This window comes from Pristiophorus japonicus, chromosome 15, assembly GCF_044704955.1.
Source record: "Pristiophorus japonicus isolate sPriJap1 chromosome 15, sPriJap1.hap1, whole genome shotgun sequence".
Taxonomy (NCBI): Eukaryota; Metazoa; Chordata; class Chondrichthyes; family Pristiophoridae; genus Pristiophorus; species Pristiophorus japonicus.
Window position 1 is genome coordinate 54,117,065 of NC_091991.1, and position 23,867 is coordinate 54,140,931.

At 45.5% G+C, this 23,867-nt stretch overlaps 1 protein-coding gene and 1 long non-coding RNA gene across 2 annotated transcripts in view; one reads left to right on the top strand and one right to left on the bottom strand.

The window, feature by feature from the left end:
• LOC139280766 (uncharacterized) overlaps window positions 1-3,698 on the top strand; it is a 36,427-nt gene extending 32,729 nt beyond the window's left edge. The window contains exon 3 of the long non-coding RNA XR_011596762.1: window positions 2,521-3,698. This is a non-coding gene — a long non-coding RNA (uncharacterized lncRNA). The remainder of the gene's footprint in view (window positions 1-2,520) is intronic.
• LOC139280760 (synapsin-3-like) overlaps window positions 1-23,867 on the bottom strand; it is a 291,283-nt gene that overhangs the window by 24,123 nt on the left and 243,293 nt on the right. The window contains exon 7 of the mRNA XM_070900435.1: window positions 8,987-9,049. Coding sequence (XP_070756536.1) covers window positions 8,987-9,049 — 63 coding nt within the window. The remainder of the gene's footprint in view (window positions 1-8,986; window positions 9,050-23,867) is intronic.

The window sequence follows — 23,867 nt, forward strand, 5'->3', positions numbered from 1 at the left end:
TATGTGAATCTGGAATTCATTTAATTGTGACCTAAATATTGCAATTTTTATCTGGTTCCTTCAATGCTTTCTTTTATCTGTCATCCTGCATTACAAGTGATGTTACATTTCATCAAATCTGGCGCCTTGCATCAGAGGGGGAAAAACTGTTTCAGAGCAGGCAGCAGGATTACTGTGCTGTTTATCAACAGCTGTTTTCAGTTGTGTGATGGTGATACAGTGGTAAGCATGGTTGCCTTTCAAGCAGTTGATTTGGGTTCATTTCCCAGCCATAGCATCTCTTACTCTCTACTTGAGGATGAAATGATCCTCTGATGACTCTGGTTAAAAGCAGTTCTTACAGTATCATCTCAAGGCTTTTGTTTAGCAACCTGATTTTCAAAGGTCCACAGACAAATGCTTGCAATACAAAGGCTATGTGTCATCAATCTGTCACAATATACCGGCTACACTGCTACTCAAGTTCATACTATGAGCTGTCACTGTCTGAGCTGGGCTCAGGCCCTGGAAGTCAAGCAGCAGAGGTACAGAGGTTTTAACAACATCAGTGAGTTTTTTCCAGTTAAATTCATAGGAATTGGTCCTTCAGAGGGCAGTGGCAGACAAAAAGTGAAGAGTGTTAAAGGAATCCCCAATTGTGTGAATCTGGAATTCATTTAATTGTGACCTAAATATTGCAATTTTTATCTGGGTCCTTCAATGCTTTCTTTTATCTATCATCTTGCATTACAAGTGATGTCACATTTCATCAAATCTGTCGCGTTGCATCAGAGGGGAAAAAACTGCTTCAGAGCAGGTAGCAGGATTACTGCGCTGTTTATCAAAAGCTGTTTTCAGTTGTGTGATGGTGATGCAGTGGTATGCATGGTTGCCTTCCAAGCAGTTGACCTGGCACTGATTCCCAGCCATCACATCTCTTATTTTCTACACGAGGATGAAATTATCCTCCGATGACTCTGATTGCACGCAATTCTTACAGTAGCATCTCAAGGCTTTTGTTTAGCAACCTGATTTTCAAAGGGCCACATACGAATGCTTGTAATGCAAAGTCTATGTGTCATCAATCTGTCACAATATACTGGCTACACTGCTACCCAAATTCATAGTATGAGCTGTCACTGTCCAAAGACATCAATGTCGGAGCTGGGCTCAGGTCCTGGAAGTCAAGTAGCAGAGGTAGAGAGGTTTTTTTTCGGGTCCTTTTCGGATTGGCAGGCAGTGACTAGTGGAATGCCACAGGGCTCAGTGCTGGGACCTCAACTCTTTACAATATACATTAATGATTTGGATGAAGAAATTGAGTGTAATATCTCCAAGTTTGCAGATGACATTAAACTGGGTGGTGATGTGAGCCTTGAGGAGGACGCTAAGAGGCTGCAGGGTGACTTCGACACGTTAGGTGAGTGGGCAAATACATGGCAGATACAGTATAATGTGAATAAGTGTGATGTTATCCACTTTGGGGACAAAAACACAAAGGCAAAATATTATCTGAATGGCGGCAGATTAGGAAAAGGGGAGGTGCAACGAGACCTGGGGGTCATGGTTCATCAGTCATTGAAAGTTGGCATGCAGGTACAGCAGGCGATGAAGAAAGCAAATGGTATGTTGGCCTTCATAACTAGGGGATTTGAATATAGGAGCAGGAAGGTCTTACTGCAGTTGTACAGGGCCTTGGTGAGACCTCACCTGGAATATTGTGTTCAATTTTGGTCTCCTAATCTGAGGAAGGACGTTCTTGCTATTGAGGGAGTGCAGCGAAGGTTCACCAGACTGATTCCAGGGATGGCTGGACTGACATATGAGGAGAGACTGGATCAACTGGGCCTTTATACACTGGAGTTTAGAAGGATGAGAGGGGATCTCATAGAAACATTTAAGATTCTGACGGGACTGGACAGATTAGATGCGGGAAGAATGTTCCCGATGTTGGGAAAGTCCAGAACCAGGGGACACAGTCTTAGGATAAGGGGTAGGCCATTTAGGACTGAGATGAGGAGAAACTTCTTCACTCAGAGAGTTGTTGACCTGTGGAATTCCCTACCGCAGAGAGTTGTTGATCCAGTTCATTGGATATATTCAAGAGGGAGTTAGATATGGCCCTTACGGTTAAGGGAATCAAGGGGTATGGAGAGAAAGCAGGAAAGGGGTACTGAGGGAATGATCAGCCATGATCTTATTGAATGGTGGTGCAGGCTCGAAGGGCCAAATGGCCGACCCCTGCACCTATTTTCTATGTTTCTATTAGGTTTATAAACTGTACGATGTATAGTGAGTTAGTGCCCATGGTGCTCAAGGATGGAAAAGGAGAATGGTCAATGTGCTACCGCTGCCTCGTCAAGTCATTAAACCTTTTCCAGCAAGGGGCAGAGAGTAGTATGAGCTGAAGTAGGAGTGAGACCACCATTCAGTACCCTTACCATTGGGAATAATGCATCTTTCACTGTATTTATAGTTCAGTCAGAAGTGTGTTGAGTTTGTTGAATATTCTATCACAGTTTTATTATTTTCATTTCATAGATGAACGACTGAGAAAAGGCAAGTTGTGAAACTTCTCGGATACACAGAAAAATTCAATTCATCCAATTACAGGGATCCTTGTCCTACCTGATTGGGCAATAATTTATGGACTCTTTCAGCTGTCATTCTCTGTAGACTTTGCTCTGATTCGTAGAGTGTACAGGAACACCTGCCAAGCAGTCTGTCAAAGTTCCAGCTAGCTGCTTCAAAAATTCGTAACTGTTTAGCTTAACACCAGGTCTATAATGTGCACTTTTAAACAGCTCAAGTCTTATCAACAAAGGGGTGCAACTGTTATATCAGCTTTGAGGATGTGTGAATTTTAGCATTCATTGTTTTAAACTGCCAGCTGTCACTTCAATAAGTAGATGAGTGATTTTTATACTTAGTGCATACTTGCAATCTGATGTATTTGTCCCTTAAAATTGCAACTGGGCTTCTAACTACATAATTAGCCTCTTTCCCATACAAATTAGAGTGAAGTAGTTAGGATCCCAGTTGTTTCAGACAGACACTTCAGCCATCCAATGGTAGGCCTTGTGAAAGTCTCCGTGGGCTGATCGTCGGGGTTAATGAGCCAGTAAGACTATGGACCCCATTTTTAGGCTGTTACTAACCCATTAATACCAATTTTACCAAATGAAAATCAGCCCAACCTGTCTAACTCTATATAATGGCTGTTTCTGGGTGCAGTTTGGGTCCTTGAGATCTTCCATTTGTTTGGAGGTTCTCAGGTGCACCACAGATCTGCATTAAACTCACCTGGAAGCCTGCAAAAATCTACAATTCACCCCACGCCAACCATGACTCTATATGTCCATATATGTTCGTAGCCATACTGGAGATCCAGCAAAGAACCTTGGAATCTATGGGCCCAAGTTTCCGCCCTCTAGAAAAACGGCGCATCTCGATAAGGTGCACCAACTTTCTGGAAGAAAAAGGGCGCCGAAAACTTACCTTGTGATTCTCCAGTCTCCTCAAGATGTCTTCATTCTTGGCGTGGCGCAGCACAAGGTCGGGGGCAGAGCTAGGTCCTGGTGCTGAAAACAGAGTGTGCGCGCATGTGCAGTAGCTCCAGGCCCCCGAGGCTGTGTGGGAGGGGCCCGAAGCACGCCGCCCCTAGCCCTGGCTGAATGGGTTCACCGGGGCGGTGAAGATCGTACTCGGGCCTCCCTCCTCTTTAATTTCAGCTCCCGCTCCCTCCCTCCCGTTCAGGTCCCGCTCCGGCTCTCCTCCCCCCCCCACCCCCTCCCCCTCCCCCTCCCCATTCAGGTCTAGCTCCTGCTCTCCCCCACCCCCCCCCACCATTCCGGACCCGCTCCGGCTCTCTCCTCCCCCTCCTCTTCTCCTCCCCCTCCTCTTCTCCTCCCCCTCCTCTTCTCCTCCCCCTCCTCTTCTCCTCCCCCTCCTCTTCTCCTCCCCCTCCTCTTCTCCTCCCCCTCCTCTTCTCCTCCCCCTCCTCTTCCCCTCCCCCTCCTCTTCCCCGCCCCGACTCTTCTCCCCCTCCCTCCCTTCCTCCTCTTCCCTCCCTCCCTTCCTCCTCTTCCCTCCCTCCCTTCCTCCTCTTCCCTCCTTCCCTTCCTCCTCTTCCCTCCCTCCTCTTCCCTCCCTCCCTTCCTCCTCTTCCCTCCCTCCCTTCCTCCTCTTCCCTCCCTCCCTTCCTCCTCTTCCCTCCCTCCCTTCCTCCTCTTCCCTCCCTCCCTTCCTCCTCTTCCCTCCCTCCCTTCCTCCTCTTCCCTCCCTCCCTTCCTCCTCTTCCCTCCCTCCCTTCCTCCTCTTCCCTCCCTCTCTTCCTCCTCTTCCCTCCCTCTCTTCCTCCTCTTCCCTCCCTCCTCTTCCCTCCCTCTCTTCCTCCTCTTCCCTCCCTCCCTTCTCTTCCCCTCCTTCCCTCCCCCCCCTCTTCCACCCCCCCCCTCCTCTCCTTCCACCCCCCCCTCCCCTCCTTCCACCCCCCCCCCTCTTCCACCCCCCCCTCCTCTTCTCCACCCCCCCCTCCTCTTCTCCCCCCCCCCTCCTCTTCTCCCCCCCCCCTCCTCTTCTCCCCCCCCCTCCTCGCCCTCACCCCTCACTGTCAGAAACAGAGCGAGAGGCACTGGGGGGGCCCCGTCCCAACACGCTGTTGGAGGGCTCCCGGTACTGCAGTTGGTGAGTAGAAACTTAATTTTTTATTTATTGTTTTTTTAAAAAAAAATTTATTTATTGATTTATTTATTATTTATTATTGATGATGGCTCTTTATTTATAAAAGTGAAGTGTTTAATGTTTGTAAACCCCCCTCCTCCCCCCAATCTCTCATTCCCTACACCAGATTTCTAAGTGTAGGCAAGGTTTTTCTGAGTGTACAAAAATCTACACTTACTTCATTCTGTTAATTTGGAGTAAGTTTTTGCTGTCTAAACTTGCAAAACAGGCGTAAGTGGCTGGACACGCCTCCTTTTGGAAAAAAAAAGTTCTAAAATGGAACTATTCTAACTGACTAGAACTGGAGCAAACTAAATGCCGAGAATTGCAATTTTTAAGATGCTCCATTCTAAACTAGTTGCTACAAAAAACTAGGAGCAACTCAGGCCGAAACTTGAGCCCTATTATGTTCCATGTTAATGTTCCCATGCCTGCTCAAGAAATAGCCAATTGGCAATACAGTTAAGAAACCATAAGAAAAGTTAAGATGAGAAAAGGCCCAGCAAAGCTCACCCTTCCACTACTCACACTTTCCCAGCCTACCCACTGTGCTTTGAATGTATCTAAAATTTGATGCCTTGCTTGGTAGAAAATTGTCACCATTAATGTGAAGAATTTTTGGCACCTGTTCCACATTTATTTTATGTTGCTCAGCTTCAATATAACCTCAATTATTCAACTTGTGTGGTTTTATATATATCCCAGGATTTTGCTTTGTTTTTTAATTGTCTCACCACATTGTCTAGATGTTGCTAGACACAAGCCCACTATACTCCCTTTCTGAGTCACTTTGGAATGATTCTATTCCATTAATGTTATACTTGCATCACACATTATTTTATCCAATGTACAATACTTTGTATTTCTTAGTATTAAGTTTTATCTGACATCAATCTGCTCATTTGCATAAATGATCCAAATCCCTCCGCAAATCCCTACTTGCATCTTGATTTCTTTCTCCACTGCTTATTTTAATGTCATCTGAAAAACTGGCAATCTTGCAGTTGGTTTTAGTATCCAGAGCATTTATGTAGACAAGAAACAACGCTGGTCAAGTGCTGCCCCTTGCAGAAGTCTACTCAATAGCCCTCTCAATCTGGCAAGACACTTTCCACTAGCACATTGAGTTTCCTATCCATTAGCTAACTTTGCATCCACTCCCATTCTCTACTCTGATCTCCAGATTAATGTAATTATTTTTCATGGAATCTTGTAAAAGACTTTTGAAAGTCAAAATAAATTACCTTTTATGGAATTCCATCGTCTATTTTATCAATACCATCCTCAAAGAAGTCGATAGATTTATCAGGGATGTTGATTCTATTTATATAATTATTATTTCTATCCAGGCCCTACTCCAGCCTATCCATTAGCATGATTTGCATTACTTTGTCTGTTATGCAAGTTAGTTTAACAGGCCTGTGGTTTCCTGGATCGGATTTGTTTCCCTTATATATAGATATAGATATGCCTACTCCCAATGCTGTACCTTACTCAGTGACTGTCTTTTGATGATAGCCAGTCCTCCCTAGACTCTCTCAATACTTCTCGATAAATCCCTTCAATTTGAGGGGATTTATTTATCTTCAGTCCTTTTAATTTGCTCAGTACCTTTGTCATACTGAGTTTTTAATATTTGAAGTATAACAATTATACAACATATGTGTTATTCTCATAATTATTTTCTATTTTGACTATCTCCTTAGAAAATCTCCATTTTTATCTGTTAATGTTCTGACTAATTATTCCTTGTGGTTTGTTATAATTCTGGATGAATGTTTTATTATTGTACTTGCCTTCAACTATTCTCATCTCTGAAATATTTTTGCATCTTCATTATATCTTTTAAGTTTTATTTCATATCCCAGTACTGCCCCAAAGTTCACCTCCTAATTGTTCTAATCACCCATTTCAGGAATTACTCATTTAACCTAGTAGTTCGGCTCCTGGTTCAGCCCCCATTTTCCTGCTGAATTTGACGAACTCCAAAGTTTGTGACCCTACTAGAGCCCTGCAGGTATGTGATCAAGCTCCTTAGGGGAAGCGATGTACGTTTCCTGCTCCGTACTTTTACCCACATTGCACCATTTTGTGTTATGGCTGCCTCAGATGATGGCCCAGTGTATGTTGTTCAGTTTAAGAACTCTTTCACTGCCACCTTAAATAAAAGCAAAGAAAGCAGTAATCTCACACGACTAAAGATAGCGGCGGCCTTCCAAAATCCGAGAGGGACAAGGAATAGAGGTTAATTCTTATTGTGCTGTTGTCACATGTGTCACAAGACTAGGAACCTAGTGCGCTAACTATTGAACCCGAACCACCAAAGAAGACGACGAATTTCCTCTTTGCATTCATTCTCTGAATCAGATGCCGCTAAGGAACAGAGCCAACCAACATCATTTGTATCGCGATAAAGCAGAAGCGGTTATCAGCATGGAAGATTGGAATGATGCTCAAAGCATGTTGGTGCCCATTATAATTTAGCAACTCTGACGCGTCAGTACTTAGCAATGGCGGCAACAACAATGCCGTGGGAGGCAATGCCTCCCGAAAATGTAAACAAACTTGTCCGTCTAAAAATTGGCTAAATGGCAGTGAGAAATAGAATTAAAGTTCTTTTTCGACTTGTAAGCTGTGCTGTATTTGTTTTGCCGGCAGCTATATGAAGCCTATCAATTTTCCTTTATAATTTGCACTTTCGCATATGATGGTTCAAATGTGTTTGATGCTCTTCAGATTCAATTTTCTAGATAATTCCATGTAATAATAATAGCGTCAGCAAGAAAACAAACTTGAATGAGATGGATGCAGTAATTGTATCAATTAAATATGTGATTATGATCAAGATTAACTGAGATTAACATTTTTAATTGAGAGGTTAATCTTAATTAATGTTTTAAATTATTTGACAGCCTTGATAGAAATGCAAACTAGTGTAGACTCCAAAATGCTGGAAAATGTACAAAATAAAAGTATTTTAAAAAATCAGCGTTTTCTGGGGTGGAGGAAAGTACACCTCCAGATCCCCCTAGAATATAAATCTTTTGCCTTTGCCACTCGTACCAGGCTTTTGCTCACTAATATTTTCCCCTCCAGTACAAGTGAGGGAAGGTTAGGTCTATCTACTGCTAAAGTTCCACAAATTCGTATCGCACTGCATTTTGTGAAATAAATTACTTTTCACTTGTTTTAAGCTTATACTTAACACTGGTTTTGAATTGTCAGCTTTTTTGAAGCTGCTGGTCAGCTTTTGCTAGTTTTCTACGTTGGTATTGTGTGACTCAACACAGATTAGGGATCACACCTTCCTGGCTGTACAGTCTAACTGGATACTAGATAAACTTGCTGGGATAGATTTTAACCTGATCAAGCTGATGTAAAATATCATCGGAGAGGGAAACCGAGGGTGGGTGGGGGGGATTGCCAGCCTGTAACAGAGCCCCATCTGATTCTCCTCATTAAATTAGTATCAATGAAAATATTTCCCCCTGAGCCAGTGGTCGAGTTCAAATTTCTATTCACTTCACAGGGATTCTGGCTCATCCTAACATCATCATAGGCAGTCCCTTGAAATGGAGGAAGACTTGCTTCCACTCTAAAAGTGAGTTCTCAGGTGACTGTACAGTCCAATACGGGAATTACAGTCTCTGTCACAGGTGGGACAGACAGTGGTTGAAGGAAAGGGTGGGTGGGGAGTCTGGTTTGCTGCACGCTCCTTCCACTGTCTGCGTTTGTTTTCTGTATGGCCTCAGCGATGAGACTCGAGGTGCTCAGCGCCCTCCTGGATGCTCTTCCTCCACTTAGGACGGTCTTGGGCCAGGGATTCCCAGGTGGTGGGGATGTTGCACTTTATCAAGGAGGCTTTGAAGGTGTCCCTGAAACATTTCCTCTGCCCACCTGGGGCTCGCCTACTGTGTAGGGATTCCGAATAGAGCGCTTGCTTTGGGAGTCTTGTGTCGGGCATGCGGACAATGTTGCCTGTCCAACGGAGCTGGCTTAGAGACGTGGACCATATACAGTAGACACCTCAAAGCGCTGGATAAATACCAACGCTGCCTCTGCAAGATCCTGCAAATCCACTGGGAGGATAGACGCACCAACATCAGTGTTCGCGCTCAGGCCAACATCCCCAGCATCGAAGCACTGACCGCACTCGACCAGCTCCGTTGGGTGGGCCACATCGTCTGCATGCCCGACACGTGACTCCCAAAGGCTCATCCCATATTTATGTTGAGCAGCTGGGGTGGACAGTGTCCATGGCCTCTCTTGCTTTGGTACTGCTTACCTTACCCATGCCTGCGTGAGCATGTCCCATCTTTACAACCACTGGGAATTTGGGAATTGTGAGCTGAAACACAAAGAAAAGCAAATTATTTAGGACCTCGAGTCTTTTGAACTTTCAGTTATTAAACATCCAACATTCAGACATTCCTTTTTGTTTTACCCTCTCCTTCCATTTCTTCTAAGTCTGATGTGCAGTAGATCATCCCTGGTTAATAGGCCTTTACTAATGGCTCTTTGTCCACTGCTTTAACAAAGGTGATAATGTCATATGAATGAAACCTATACGCAAATAGTGCACAACACAATTTCACCCCATTGTTTAAGTTGGATTTGTTTGATACCTTGTTAGAGTTTCCTCTCTACAATCCAATTACTTTTCCTGAATCCTTACCTCCTAAGATGCTTTCCTTTAGGAAGCACAACCTAGTGGTTAGAGGAAGGGTGTGTGGGAGGTCGGTGGGAGAGAATTCTCTACTTGCTGCATCTAGTGAAGCATTTCAGTGTCACCACACATAGCAATAAGAGCAATTCTTCCAGCCCTAGTCGAAAATGATGGATGAGAATTTGAGTGTTACCACTCTGCAGCACAACACCATGGTGTACATGAATGGAACAAGTTGTGCATTAAATTACCTACAATTGCACATGATGCTGTACTAAGCAAGCTTCTACAAGATGCTTAAGGAGGATAAGGGAAAAGGCTGGTTCAGACTGGATCAATTCAATCTGGAGCATTATAATTCTGAGTGTAGTGAGAATCAAAACATGCATATCAGACAATTTGCTATCAGCTGTGATGCCAGCTGTCTCAGCCAAGCATGCCAGCTTGAGCCTCTTCTTGCTCTCTTTTTGGTTCACTGAAAGCAGAATGGGTAAATTACTGTGCTTATCATTGGGTTCACTCTACCCTTCAGGCCTGTTGGTCAACTGTGGAGCACATTCAGGGTTCATGTCCTGAATAGAGATATTGCGATTATTATTAGGGCGAGTAAGAATCCTGACATAATTAATGTTTCAGGTTACCTTTGTACCAACCTTTTCTTTAGTTTGTGAGTTTACTTTAAATAATAGAGTGCATTACTGGGGGACTTGACTTAAAGCATTTACTGAACCCAACCATACACCGGAGTTGAATTAAGGTATTGTTAAAACAGCACAATGGTTGAAGCACCACCTTCAGTGATTGTTGTCAGTTTGGTTCCCTTCCAACCAGCAACCTATATTACTGACCATATCATACTTGTGTTAATCCAGGTCCTTCGTGCCACTGAGTTCAATAACTCTCTTTATGTCTCTACTGATATTTAGCTCCTTCATACTGCAGGACTCAATAACTCCTTCAGTTAGTCTGACACACTTGTCCATCAGCTCTTGCTGTTTAAATATTTGTTTGTAGAATGTTTGAATTCATGATCCACTGTTGTTTTCTCTCCCCTCTGGCAAAGTGCTCAAGTTATTCTCAGCACCTCCACAAGGTGATACTGTTAGCCTACCTGACCTGCTCAGCATTTCCAGCATTTTTTGTTTTTATTTCAGATTTCCAGCATCCACAATGTTTTGCTTTAGTGATACCTTTGAGTTTGGTAACTTCATAAATCAGCAGGGCGTGGCACTGCACTCACTGCCCTCTTAGTGTTCAATGCGTTGGAGCTCTGAAGCGAGGAGGGCAGGGAGCACAGTACCATGTGCTATTGGCCAGTCTACAGTATGACAGAGCTCTGAAGTATGAAATCCCACAGCCTGTCCAATGAATTGGAGCACTGAAGCACTGTGTCATGAAGTTCTAATGTTGATTTAAGTTGAATCTGCTTTAATATTGGCCCATTCTTTGGATAAATATAATGGACTCTGCCTTGCTTCATGCTCGATATCTTAAAAATGTTGTTTTAATAGTCTTTACATATCAAGATTATGTTTGTTGCTGATAACCTGTGTGAATCAGATGTTTCAGTGACGTGTCCACTGCATGTGCCCCCTATTATCACAGCTAAACAGAGAAAAAGTCAGATGCCCAAAGGGAACATCAAAAGATCATTTAGGGATATATAAACCAGTGCATGAGATTAATATACCACTGGCAAAAATCACATTGAATGGAACTACAGAGCAGAGTCCTGGTGTAAATATGTTGCACATCAAAATGAACTTTTTCATCTACACAGGATGAAACATAGTGTTCCCCCCCCCCCCCCCCCCACCACTCAGGGCAGTCAGCGATTCCATGGGACAGAACACAGTGTGTCCCCTCAGGCCACCACTCGGACTGCAGCGGTTCAAGGCGGCGGTTCACCAACTTCTCAAGGGCAATTAGGAATGGACAATAAATGCTGGCCTTGCCAGCGACGCCCACATCCCATGAACGAAAAAAAGTCAGTGATTCCATGGGACAGAATGTAGTGTGACCTCTCAGGACAGTCAGTGACTCCATGGGATGCAATGTTTACAAATGTTTTCTGGATCTTACAATCTGCTGTTTGTTGACTTGGCATTCCTCTTCCAATAACATCCCATTTATTATAAATCTTCCATTATTTTCATGGTGCTGGCTACTGTTTGACCCAAGGGAAAATGCAGTGATTCATATGTACATAAATAATCCTCGTTTCCCTGCCAAATCCTCTGTTAAAGGCACCACACCATTGCTGGTGCATTCCAAAATTCCTTGTGACACTCTCAACCATGGGAATATCAATGTGAATATCACGTCAATGTGAAAGATTTTCAGATTTTATTCCACCTACTCTGGAACATTTCCACTTGAAAGGACGACTGCATCCAGTTCTCAGGAGGCAGAGCGCACTGCTGTTCACGAGCAGAGACTGCACAATGGTGCCTGAAACCCCCATCACATGGGTACAAGCAATGCCCCCACATGGAGTCATGATATATCACAATTTAAAATATGAAGGGAGAAATTTCCACTGTATCACTGAGTGCCCCGAGGGGGACACACTATGGGCCCAACTTTGGCCATGACTTGCATCAATTTTTTTGGGAGTAAGTTGTTTTTTCTGGCGTAAGTTTAAAAAATGCACTTTCTCCCCAAAATTTGCTCCAAAGCAAGTCAGTTAGGTACGATTTTTTTAGGTCCGTTTTTTTTTTCAAAAGGGGACGTTCCCAGACACTTACGGCAGTTTTGGCCATCTATGCCACTTTGGCCAGCAATAACTTACTCCAAATCGACTTAGGTCAGCATATGTGGCCAGCTCTGAAAAACCTTGAGGGCAGTGAAGAAAAAGCAGCGCACATTTGGCAGACATTAGGGGAGGGAAGGGAACTGGAGAGGACCACAACAACCAAGCACCAAACACTGCAAGGAAAAGCTCAAACAATTAAAATACTAATAAAAATGAAGTAAATCCGACCTTAATCTTTGAAGTCAGCCCGGAAAGGTAGCGGGCCGGCCTGTGCGTGAGGCCATTTGGCCTGGGATAGGGGAGGGAAGATGCTCTCTGGGAGTCCAGAGCGACCAGAGAAATGCGAGCTGCTGGCCGCGATGTCGCCGGGGGTGGGGTAGCCAGAGAGAGAGAGAGAGAGAGAGAGAGAGAGAGATATGCTGGTGTGCAAAACACTCTTTCTCTCCACCCTCTCCCCCAAAACACTCTCTTTCTCACCCCCCTCCCCCAAAACACTTTCTCTCCCCCCACCCCCCCAGTCAAAACCTCTCAAGCACAACCAATAAATAAAAAATAAAACCGAAATCCTACCTCGGCCCGGGAACTCAGCGGGCCGGCCAGCCGGTGCAGGAGGCCACTCGACCGGGGATAGTGTGCGACGAGATCGGGGCACTTCGTCAGCCGGGGATAGGGGCTGCGAGCATCGGGTCCTGCTCTCAGCCCACAGGACACGTTGGGAGGGCAGGAGCATGCGCGCAGACTTCACTGCGCATGCGCATAGGTGCCGGCCTGTTGCTCTGCCCCCCCCCCCCCACTTCAGAATGCACGCCACGCTGGGACTCCGGGGACTCGGAAGAGCGGCCATGATGGGGCGACTTTTTTCTGGCGCCGTTTCTAGCGCAAAAAGTCGGTGAACTTAAGGTAAGTGCACCGAAAAAAAGGGGTTGGGCAAAGTTGAGCCCTATGTTCTGTCCCATGGAATCACTGAGTGCCCCGAGGGGGACACACTACGTTCTCTCTCACTATATCACTGAGTACCCCGAGGGGGACACACTACGTTCTCTCTCACTGTATCACTGAGTGCCCCGAGGGGGACACACTACGTTCTCTCTCACTGTATCACTGAGTGCCCCGAGGGGGACACACTACGTTCTCTCTCACTGTATCACTGAGTGCCCCGAGGGGGACACACTATGTTCTCTCTCACTGTATCACTGAGTGCCCCGAGGGGGACACACTATGTTCTCTCCCATGGAATCACTGAGTGCCGTGAGGAGACTACGCTATGTTCTGTAATTAAATTCTAAACTCATTTTAAAAGGGGTTTATGATTTTGACACATGACGCACAGAGGAAATCTTTCCTCCAAAAGTTGCGGTTTATGACCAACTTTCAGCAGGACGTATCTCAGCCCACGGCCTCTACCTCAGAGAAAGCGAAAAGCAGGAAGACTGGGAGCACCATCACCTCCATGTTTCCATCCAGGTCAAAGACCATCCTGATTTGGACACATTTCTTCATAGTTATTTTATCTACATCCTGGAATTTTCTACCTAACCCCATTGTGGGAGCACCATCAGCACAAGAACAGCAGTGGTTCGAGGAGAAACTCCACCACTAGCTATTCTGGGCAACTAGTGATGAGCAATAAATGAGGCTGTGCTAGCAATGCCCACATCTCGGAAACAAGCAAAAAAAAAGGACGATGCTGTCACCTAATGGAATCTCCCAGCAATGGTAGCATATTACCCTCTTTATTTAACTCAAAGAAAAGACTATGGCCTGGATTCTGCGTTCAGTGGTGACCAAACAGTGCAAGCCCTTCATTATACTTACATTTGCCCACAGACTTTCAGTGGGCTTTTGCACTGGAACTTGTGGTGTTTAGAAATGTGAAAGAGTGTGACACCCTCTACAGGGGATCTGGGACCTGTGTGAACAGATTAAGCAACTGTGTATCTCCTTAGCCAATCAGATTGAAAAATCTTTACTGCTCCACACTGCCTGAACCAGGAAGTCTAAGTTAGAATAGTTAATTCAATGCCAATCAGGTACAGAAAGTGAAATAAAGAGTGTGAAAGAAATATGGTATTGAGGGACAGAAATAAAAAGAAAATTATTAAATTTTAAAAAATCTCCAACAATAATTAAAATCTAAAGGAATGAGACTCCAGACATGTAAAAGTTAATTTTCAGTGCCAGAGAGGTTGTTTGACAGTAATTAAGACTAATCACACAGTTAGAAATTCACTTACACTTGAATGTACAAGCCCTAACTTTTTCTGGCGAGTTTAGTGGACATCTATTGCATAAGTAAAGCAATTTCACGTTGTTCAATGTGTTTCAATGCTGAGTCTCCCAGTGAGATACTGTTACAGTGAAGCTTCTGGTGGAGCAGGGCAACTCGGACAGCAACTTCCTGATTTCCACATTTAACTGCGCATGTGGGGTCGCTGGAAATAGCTGTCCGGTTTACTCTTCGGTAACCGTCTGCACTGAAAGCCTCACCATTATTTTTACTGCAAAATCCAGGGCTGTGTAAAATTCCTTCAAGCGAGAGCTGGACCTGTTTCTGGCTGGGGCGAAGATCACCTCTTACAGAAGGTAGGTACTGCGTGGAATTCAGGGCCAGAGTGATCCCCTGGACGAGTTTCGATTGCCTTGGTCAGAGAGAAATTGCCAAGATTTTTTTCCCCCCAAATTGGCCTGGAACTTTTTTAATCTGTTTTTTTGCATCTCCCAGGAGATCACATGGTTTCGGACGGGCTGGAGTGTATATGTCGTGATACACAAGGTGTGGGATGAGCTCGATGGGCTAGATGGTCTTTACCTGTCCGTCATTGTTCATATGTAATTCACACACACCAGGACAGGGAGGGAGAACTGATATTTAAATGCACTTTTGCCCAGTTAATGTTATAGTTACACTTTCACATGGGGTTAAATGGATTCAAATATCTTATGATTCAGAAATACTGTATATCACAATGAACAGGATCTGCACGAATTGTGAGTCCCCACTCATTAAAATTAAAGTCAGACACATAGGTGAATAAATGTTCTAATCGACTTACATTTTATTTTTCTTTTAATGGGTAAGGAGAGGAGACATTGTTGCTGTGTCCTCTATCACCACACAGAATATTACTTATTCCTGAAAGGAATGTTAACAAATGAATGATTGACAAGACCCTTCCTTTTCATTGCTGTTCTCAGTGATGCATAAGAAATAGCAGGAATAGGCCATTTGGCCCCTTGAGCCTGCTCCACCATTTACTAAGATCATGGACTCCGCTCCACTTCCCTGCCCACTCCCCATAACCCTTTATTCCCTTATCGCTCAAAAATCTTGTCTATCTCCGCCTTAAATATATTCAATGACCCAGCCTCCACAGCTCTCTGGGGCAGAGAATTCCACAGATTTACAACCCACTGAGAGAAGAAATTCCTCCTCAGCTCAGTTTTAAATGGGCGGCTGATTACAATCTGGGGGCTGACAGTCTGTGATGCCTGCCTGAATCACCGAGGTCCCAAGTTGTGCAGATGTGGCAGACACTACCACCCACCTCCTTGTCCTGCCAGAAACACACTGTGTAAATTAAACAAGAGGGACATCCATGGAAGAGAGGGAACAGATGTTGCATGCTGTGCCTCTTTGATCTTTACTGTAAGTTGCATCAGGACACTGCTTACTGAATCCTAAGAAAACAGCTTTTTATGGAGAGCCATCAGATAACAAAAGTCAAAGGAAGTAAAGACATTCTTTTGCAGAAAGAGCCACGTAGATAGTTTTCGTCCTCGTAATGTCTGTGTGCCCACTGTCTGTCTGCAGCATCTTTGTTGTTCCAGTGACTTCACCACTTGCACATGTCCTTCCTTGCTTCAGCCCTTTGTCTAAATACAACCATCTTATTGCTCTTAGAAACATAGAAAATAGGTGCAGGAGTAGGCCATTCGGCCCTTCTAGCCTGGACCGCCATTCAATGAGTTCATGGCTGAACATTCAACTTCAGTACCCCATTCCTGCTTTCTCGCCATACCCCTTGATCCCCCTAGTAGTAAGGACCTCATCTAACTCTTTTTTGAATATATTTAGTGAATTGGCCTCAACAACTTTCTGTGGTAGAGAATTCCACAGGTTCACCACTCTCTGGGTGAAGAAGTTCCTCCGCATCTCGGTCCTAAATGGCTTGCCCCTTATCCTTAGACTGTGACCTCTGGTTCTGGACTTCCTCAACATTGGGAACATTCTTCCTGCATCTAACCTGTCTAACCCCGTCAGAATTTTAAATGTTTCTATGAGGTCCCCTCTCATTCTTCTGAACTCCAGTGAATACAAGCCCAGTTGATCCAGTCTTTCTTGATAGGTCAGTCCCGCCATCCCGGGAATCAGTCTGGTGAACCTTCGCTGCACTCCCTCAATAGCAAGAATGTCCTTCCTCAGGTTAGGAGACCAAAACTGTGCACAATACTCCAGGTGTGGCCTCACCAATGCCCTGTACAACTGTAGCAACACTTCCCTGCCCCTGTACTCAAATCCCCTTGCTATGAAGGCCAACATGCCATTTGCTTTCTTAACCGCCTGCTGCACCTGCATGCCAACCTTCAATGACTGATGTACCATGACACCCAGGTCTCTTTGCACCTCACCTTTTCCTAATCTGTCACCATTCAGATAATAGTCTGTCTCTCTGTTTTTACCACCAAAGTGGATAACCTCACATTTATCCACATTATACTTCATCTGCCATGCATTTGCCCACTCACCTAACCTATCCAAGTCGCTCTGCAGCCTCACAGCATCCTCCTCGCAGCTCACACTGCCACCCAACTTAGTGTCATCCGCAAATTTGGAGATACTACATTTAATCCCCTCATCTAAATCATTAATGTACAGTGTAAACAGCTGGGGCCCCAGCACAGAACCTTGCGGTACCCCACTAGTCATTGCCTGCCATTCTGAAAAGTACCCATTTGCTCCTACTCTTTGCTTCCTGTCTGACAACCAGTTCTCAATCCATGTCAGTACACTACCCCCAATCCCATGTGCTCTAACTTTGCACATCAATCTCTTGTGTGGGACCTTGTCGAACGCCTTCTGAAAGTCCAAATATACCACATCAACTGGTTCTCCCTTATCCACTCTACTGGAAACATCCTCAAAAAATTCATCAAACTCATCTAGTGATGCTGAATTCTCCAATAATTCAGAATTATTATACAGGAATATGCTCAAATTTGTTTCTCTCAGTCATCCCTTCTTTACATATTGTTGCCAGTAATTTCTATGAGGGTTCTCCTGATCTCCTGCTCTAATTTCAATGGAAAATCAGCAGAAATTCCAGGGAAACAGTGTATAAGCAGCATCTCTGGAGTTTCCGCTGATCTTTTGCTAAAGTTACAGCAGAGATGGGGTAAGCCCTGTGGGGATTCGACCCCTGCATGTCTTGGGGCTACTGGCTACAGGCCTCGGGAACGGAGCAGAGTCGCTCACACACTTTTGAACATTTCAATGTATCACATCAGGCAGCACTGTGCATAAAGACTGCTTTAATAAGGCAGTTTGATTTTTTTTTAAATTGTGAATTTTATGCTCATCAAGAGTACTGGGGCAGTTCATCATCATCATCATCATCATAGGCGGTCCCTCGAATGAGGATGACTTGCTTCCACGAGAGTTCACAGATGTTTCAGTCCTGAACTCCAGTTGAGGGGGTGGAAGATGCCCGTGCGTGAATTTCTTTAACGTGTGGTGACCGTTGTACATCAGCCATCACATGGGCTTGACAGAGCTAGGCCTTTATCCAGTGGCAAGGATTAACCAGGACGACTGGAGACCTGCTCTGCTGCACGGACCCAGTGCAATGTTGCAGGGCCCAGTGCTCCAGCTCTATTTATAGCCCCGACCTGCGGTGGTGTTCTCACACAGGTCGGGGCGGCTCACGATGTAGCAGTTATATTATGTTCTTCAGCTGTTTTTACAAAGTATTACATCGTAATTATAGCATAGAAACAGGCCATCTGGCCCAACAGGCCCATGCCAGTGTTTATGCTCCACACGCGTCTCCTCCCACTCTTCTTCATCTAACCCCATCAACATATCCTTCTATTCCTTTCCCCCTTGTGTGCTTATCTAGTTCCCCCTTAAATACATCTGTACTATTCACCTCAACTATTCCTCATGGTAGCGAGTTCCACATTCTAATCACTCTCTGGGTAAAGAAGTTTCTCTGACTTCCCTATTGGATTTATTAGTGACTATCTTATATTTATGGCTCCAATTCTGATCTCCCCATGCAAATGGAAACATATTCCTGGCTACAGGATTTTTAGACAAGTTGGGGGGGGGGGGGGGGTTGCGGTACTAATTAAAGAAACTATTACAGCGGTGAGGCGGGATGATATGTTAGAGGGATCATTAACTGAGGCCATATAGGTCGAATTGAAAAATAAAAAAAGGCGCTATCACACTGCTGGGAGTGTATTATAGACCCCCAAACAGTAGGAGGTAGATAGAGGAGCAAATATGTAGACAAATTGCTATAAAGTCTAAAAACCATAGGGTAGAAAAGTAGGGGATTTTAACTATCCAAATATTGATTGGGACAAATTTAGTGTGAAGGGTACAGAGGGTGCGGAATTCTTGAAATACATTCAAGAGAAAATTTTTAGTCAGTCAAGTAGTGTCAGCATCACTCCCAGGTCATGTATAGTTTTTAAAAATCCAGTACTTCTCCTGAGACAGAACTTCATTTTTCTTTAAATAGTCCAAAGGTCAGCACTTGTCAAACCCTAACAGGACTGCACTGGTACTTTCTACACTCTCCACAGAGATTTGTTCAGCTGCAGGTTATACATTTGCTATATTTATTCAAGGTTAAAGGACAGTACACTGGTATGAAGACTGTGCAGAAAGGAAATCCCAGGTAATATGATATCACACAGGAAAGGCCCCAATTATTCAGTCTATTTCTGTCTCTCCCCTCCCCAAATATCTACCCATCATGGTGCAGAGTTCAACAACAACAGCTTGCATTTATATAGCATCTTTGATGTAGTATAATGTCCCAAGGCGATTCACAGGAGCGTTATCAGACAAGAATTGACATCGAGCCAAAGAAGTTTATCCATTACAGGAGAAATGTTTGCACAGGTTGAACCTCCTTTATCTGGGACTCCCTTATCCGGGTCTCTCTTATCCGGGACCACCCCTCATTCGGCACCATTCCCGTCACCAAGGGGCGCATGCGCAGAACGGGGCCGGGTCCTCCGGCATGAACAAATTGAAGCCCTTCCTTGCTGCCGACTCCTGCAATTGCTGGCCTGGCCCTGTGATCCACCACACCCCTCCCCACGATCTCTCAGCCCTAAGCCAGACAGCTGATATCCCCAACCGCTCCGCTGCAAACTCTGCCGGGCCGGCAGTCGAACTCCGCAAATTTTTTTTTTTACTTACTGAGAAACAGATGAGCAATGAGAAAATATGACTGGTGTTGCTGATCTCTTCCACCGTCGATGATTCCACCCTCACCCCCCACCCCCCCCACCACCACCACCACTACTGCGGCCTTGCTACCGCACTCCCACACTCCCAGCCCCCAGCCAGCCCTGATATCCCCGAGCGCTGGGAAACGTCCAAAACATGCAGATAATCGTAACTTTGCCTACCTGTACTAGCAATCTTTCCAGCGCTTTGCTTTCATCTGCACAATTTTCATCTGGAAAACCCAATGCACTGTACGATCGGGGATATCGGGGCTGACTGGCTGGGGGCTGGGTGTGTGGCAGAGAGATCGCCGGGGGGGGGTGGGGGGGGAGAAGGGGGTGAATCGCGGGGTCAGGCCAGTGATCGGAGTTCATGAAAGTTGTAAAAATGACGCTTAATGTACACAATAATGTGTGGACTTGGTCGCCATGGCACAGAAATGAAGACACGATCTGTTTTTGACCAATGATTGACACCAATGAAGTTGTAAAAACGGTTTGTTCAGCGTTGCTCCCCTTATAACACGTGATCTCCCCACATCCGGCAAAATCCCTTATTCGGCACAGGCCAGGTCCCAAGGGTGCCGGATAAGTGAAGTTCAACCTGTACTGTGAACGCAGGATATACTTGTACCTAATCAAAAGGCAGAATTCCACCGAACCTATTGGGCTATGGGACAATTTCAGTGATGACCCACGTTAGAAGAAGCTCTGGATCTTGTTTTTGTCAAGCAGGGAAGGAAGGTATAGTCCAAGTGCTCCCTTCATAAGGAGGTCAAGATTTAAAACAGTATGACCAGTAATATAGTAAAGCTCTCATTACTTTTCCCCAATGTGCTTCAACCATAACTTCAGAATGGCACCTCCAACATTGTCTTTTTCAAATTCCCATATCAGCTATTGTTGTGGGCTTTTTGCTGAGATTGAAAATCTGGTGTTGAGTAATGCAAAATTGGACAGTTTTGTGATGTGGACTCGAACTGACCATAAACTGGGTTGAGGTTGCCTGACCACATTTCATTTAGATCCCTTACAACCACCGGACACTTTCATCCCATCAAGTTCCGGAGGTTAAAAACCAATGTCTAATCCACTAAACCACCCAGTTCTCCAAAAACAAAAGTCTGGGGATTCATAACCTTCAGCTTTTTTTCTCCTGAGCTATGTGTAGCCCTGGCTTGTGCAGCAATGTATCAGGGGAGGAGAGGGGAGGAATTCTCAATACCAGACTGTTTATACAAAATCACAAAGCATTCTGACTTTTATTCCCGTGAGTAATGCCTCATTTACAGTCCATCTGATCAAGACATTTCTGCTGCCGAGAGGCCAATGGTACTAGGGTCCACCCAGGTGTGACTCCTGCCTCTGACTTTCTCCCGCCCCGGCAAGGAAATGCTGCAACTTCTTTTAGCATGACTCAGATTGGGAACCAAGCGGAACAGAATCTGAATTCCTGCACAGCAATCAGTGTTCTAAAACTGAGCATTGAGGTGGAGGCTATGTTAATTTTTTATTTTTGAGTGTTGGTAAATTTGATTAAAAACATGCATGGAACTTACACATTCCCAAGACTGTTGGACTTCAGAATTTGAAAGTTATTTCCGACAGCTCAGCTGTGAGCGTGTGCTGCAGTGCTCCACTAGCCCAGACTTGTGTGCGATGTTTCCTTTCAAATTGATTAACACAAACTTTGCCACTATGTCAGTTTAAAATTACAACAATGAATGTCTTTCTTTTCTTTTTCCTTTCCTTCTGGCACTCTCTCTCTCTCTCTCTCTTGGAAAAGCCTTTCAGCTGATATGTCTGTATGGAATCAGCCATAAATACAAATCCTATAAAATTAGACACTGAGGAGAGACTGGATCAACTGGGCCTGTATTCACCGGAGTTTAGAAGGATGAGAGGGGATCTCATAGAAACGTATAAAATTCTGACGTGATTGGACAGGTTAGATGCGGGTAGAATGTTCCCGATGTTGGGGAAGTCCAGAACCAGGGGACACAGTCTTAGGATAAGGGGTAGACTATTTAGGACTGAGATGAGGAGAAACTTCTTCACTCAGAGTGTTGTTAACCTGTGGAATTCTCTACCGCAGAGAGTTGTTGATGCCAGTTCATTGGATATATTCAAGAGGGAGTTAGATGTGGCCCTTATGGCTAAAGGGATCAAGGGGTATGGAGAGAAAGCAGGAAAGGGGTACTGAGGTGAATGATGAACCATAATCTCATTGAATGGTGGTGCAGGCTCGAAGGGTCGAATGGCCTACTCCTGCACCTATTTTCTATGTTTCTATGAAATGAAATGTTGAAAGCTAATCCTTTTTTCTATGTGGAATGTGTTTGGCACTAAGTTGGCAATCTTGCTTAGAAGATCCACAAAAGAAATGGAAAAAAAAATACTCTGGTGCTGTACTGGAGCTGATGCCAAGGTAAAGTGGGGCAGAGTAGAAAGAATCTTATACTAACCCATACTTTATCTGACTTGGAAGTACTTAAGGCGGTCGCTGGGTGCCTGAAATGGAAATGATCTGTTCCCAGCACTAGCATTCCTCAACTTGATAAACATAAAATTCCCAGAAACATAGTTAATTATTTGATAAATGAGGGAAATGCCTAAAGACTGACCTGTGTTCTTTTGTATTCACTCACATGAAAGTTTAATGGATCTCATATTTTATCCAACGGGGTTAGAGTTCATCTTGTGGGGGATAGAATTCACCTTGGGGGTGTAGAGTTCACCTTGGGGTAGAGTTCCGCAGGCAACCCTTCAGTGCTTCCCCCAAGTTGACAATCTTCATGAACCTTGCCAATGAGAGATGGCAAATTATTTCAATATGGATGGCACCACAGTCAAACCCAATCCTCTTCCTGTGCACTTCCAACTGAGACAATGGATAGCAATCTTGAGCAGAAATCTTGGCTGATGTTCCCCTTCTCCTAGCCCAGAGGCACTGAGTTCATAGACTGAACTGGAGACCTTCCTGCTGGTATGACCTCCAGGCCACAAACTTCAAGCGGAAGAAACTACAAATAAGAAATATAAGCACAAATAGGACTGAGGTGTCTGGACTTTGAGGGATGGATTGTCAGGAGCTGCAGGTTGAATTTCTCTTCCCTACAGGAGTTGTAGGAGGGAATCTATGAGGAAGTGTGATTGTAGGGCAGCACTCATACACCTCTGGGTAGCTGGTACAGAGTGGCATGGGTAAAGGAGTGGTAGGAGGTTGCCTGCTCAATCTCCTGACAGCTGTCAGCATGGCATAGGGAGGCTGAAGGAATGGGGAGAAAACAGAACTATCCTTGGTTTCTTTTAAAATGTAAATATAAGGAGCGGCAGGGTCGTGGTCCAGGAGCGGCGGGGGCAGGGTCGTAGCCCAGGAGCGGCTGGGTCGTGGTCCAGGAGCGGCGGGGGCAGGGTCGTAGCCCAGGAGCGGCTGGGTCGTGGTCCAGGAGCAGCGGGGTCGAGGAGCGGCTGGGTCGTGGTCCAGGAGCAGCGGGGTCGAGGAGCGGCAGGGTCGTGGTCCAGGAGCGGCGGGGGCAGGGTCGTAGCCCAGGAGCGGCTGGGTCGTGGTCCAGGAGCGGCGGGGGCAGGGTCGTAGCCCAGGAGCGGCTGGGTCGTGGTCCAGGAGCAGCGGGGTCGAGGAGCGGCTGGGTCGTGGTCCAGGAGCAGCGGGGTCGAGGAGCGGCAGGGTCGTGGTCCAGGAGCGGCGGGGGCAGGGTCGTAGCCCAGGAGCGGCTGGGTCGTAGCCCAGGAGCAGCGGGGGCAGGGTCGTAGCCCAGGAGCGGCTGGGTCGTGGCCTAGGAGCAGCGGGGGCAGGGTCGTAGCCCAGGAGCGGCTGGGTCGTGGCCTAGGAGCAGCGGGGTCGAGGAGCGGCAGGGTCGGGGCCAGGAGCGGCGTGGTGCATATCAAAAGCAAGGTCGGGTCCCAGGGAATGTGCAGCACGGGCCAACTCACACTGCAATCTATGGACAGTAGGAGTATGTATGTGTACTGGGTGTGTGCAGCAGAGCTGGTTTCCAGTCGTCTTGGTTAACCCTAGCCACTGGACAAGACCTTGCTCTGTCAAGCCCGTGTGGTGGCTGGTGTGCAATGGCTATTCCACATTAAAAGAATTCACACACAGGCATCTTCCACCCTTCAGGATGTAGTTCGGGACCAGGAATGTCAGATCCTTCATTGAAACTCCTGTGAACTAATCCCTTTTTGGTGTGGAAGTGGATCATCCTGGACACGAGGGACTGCCTAATACTACTATACTACTAAATATAAAGCACTGCAGAA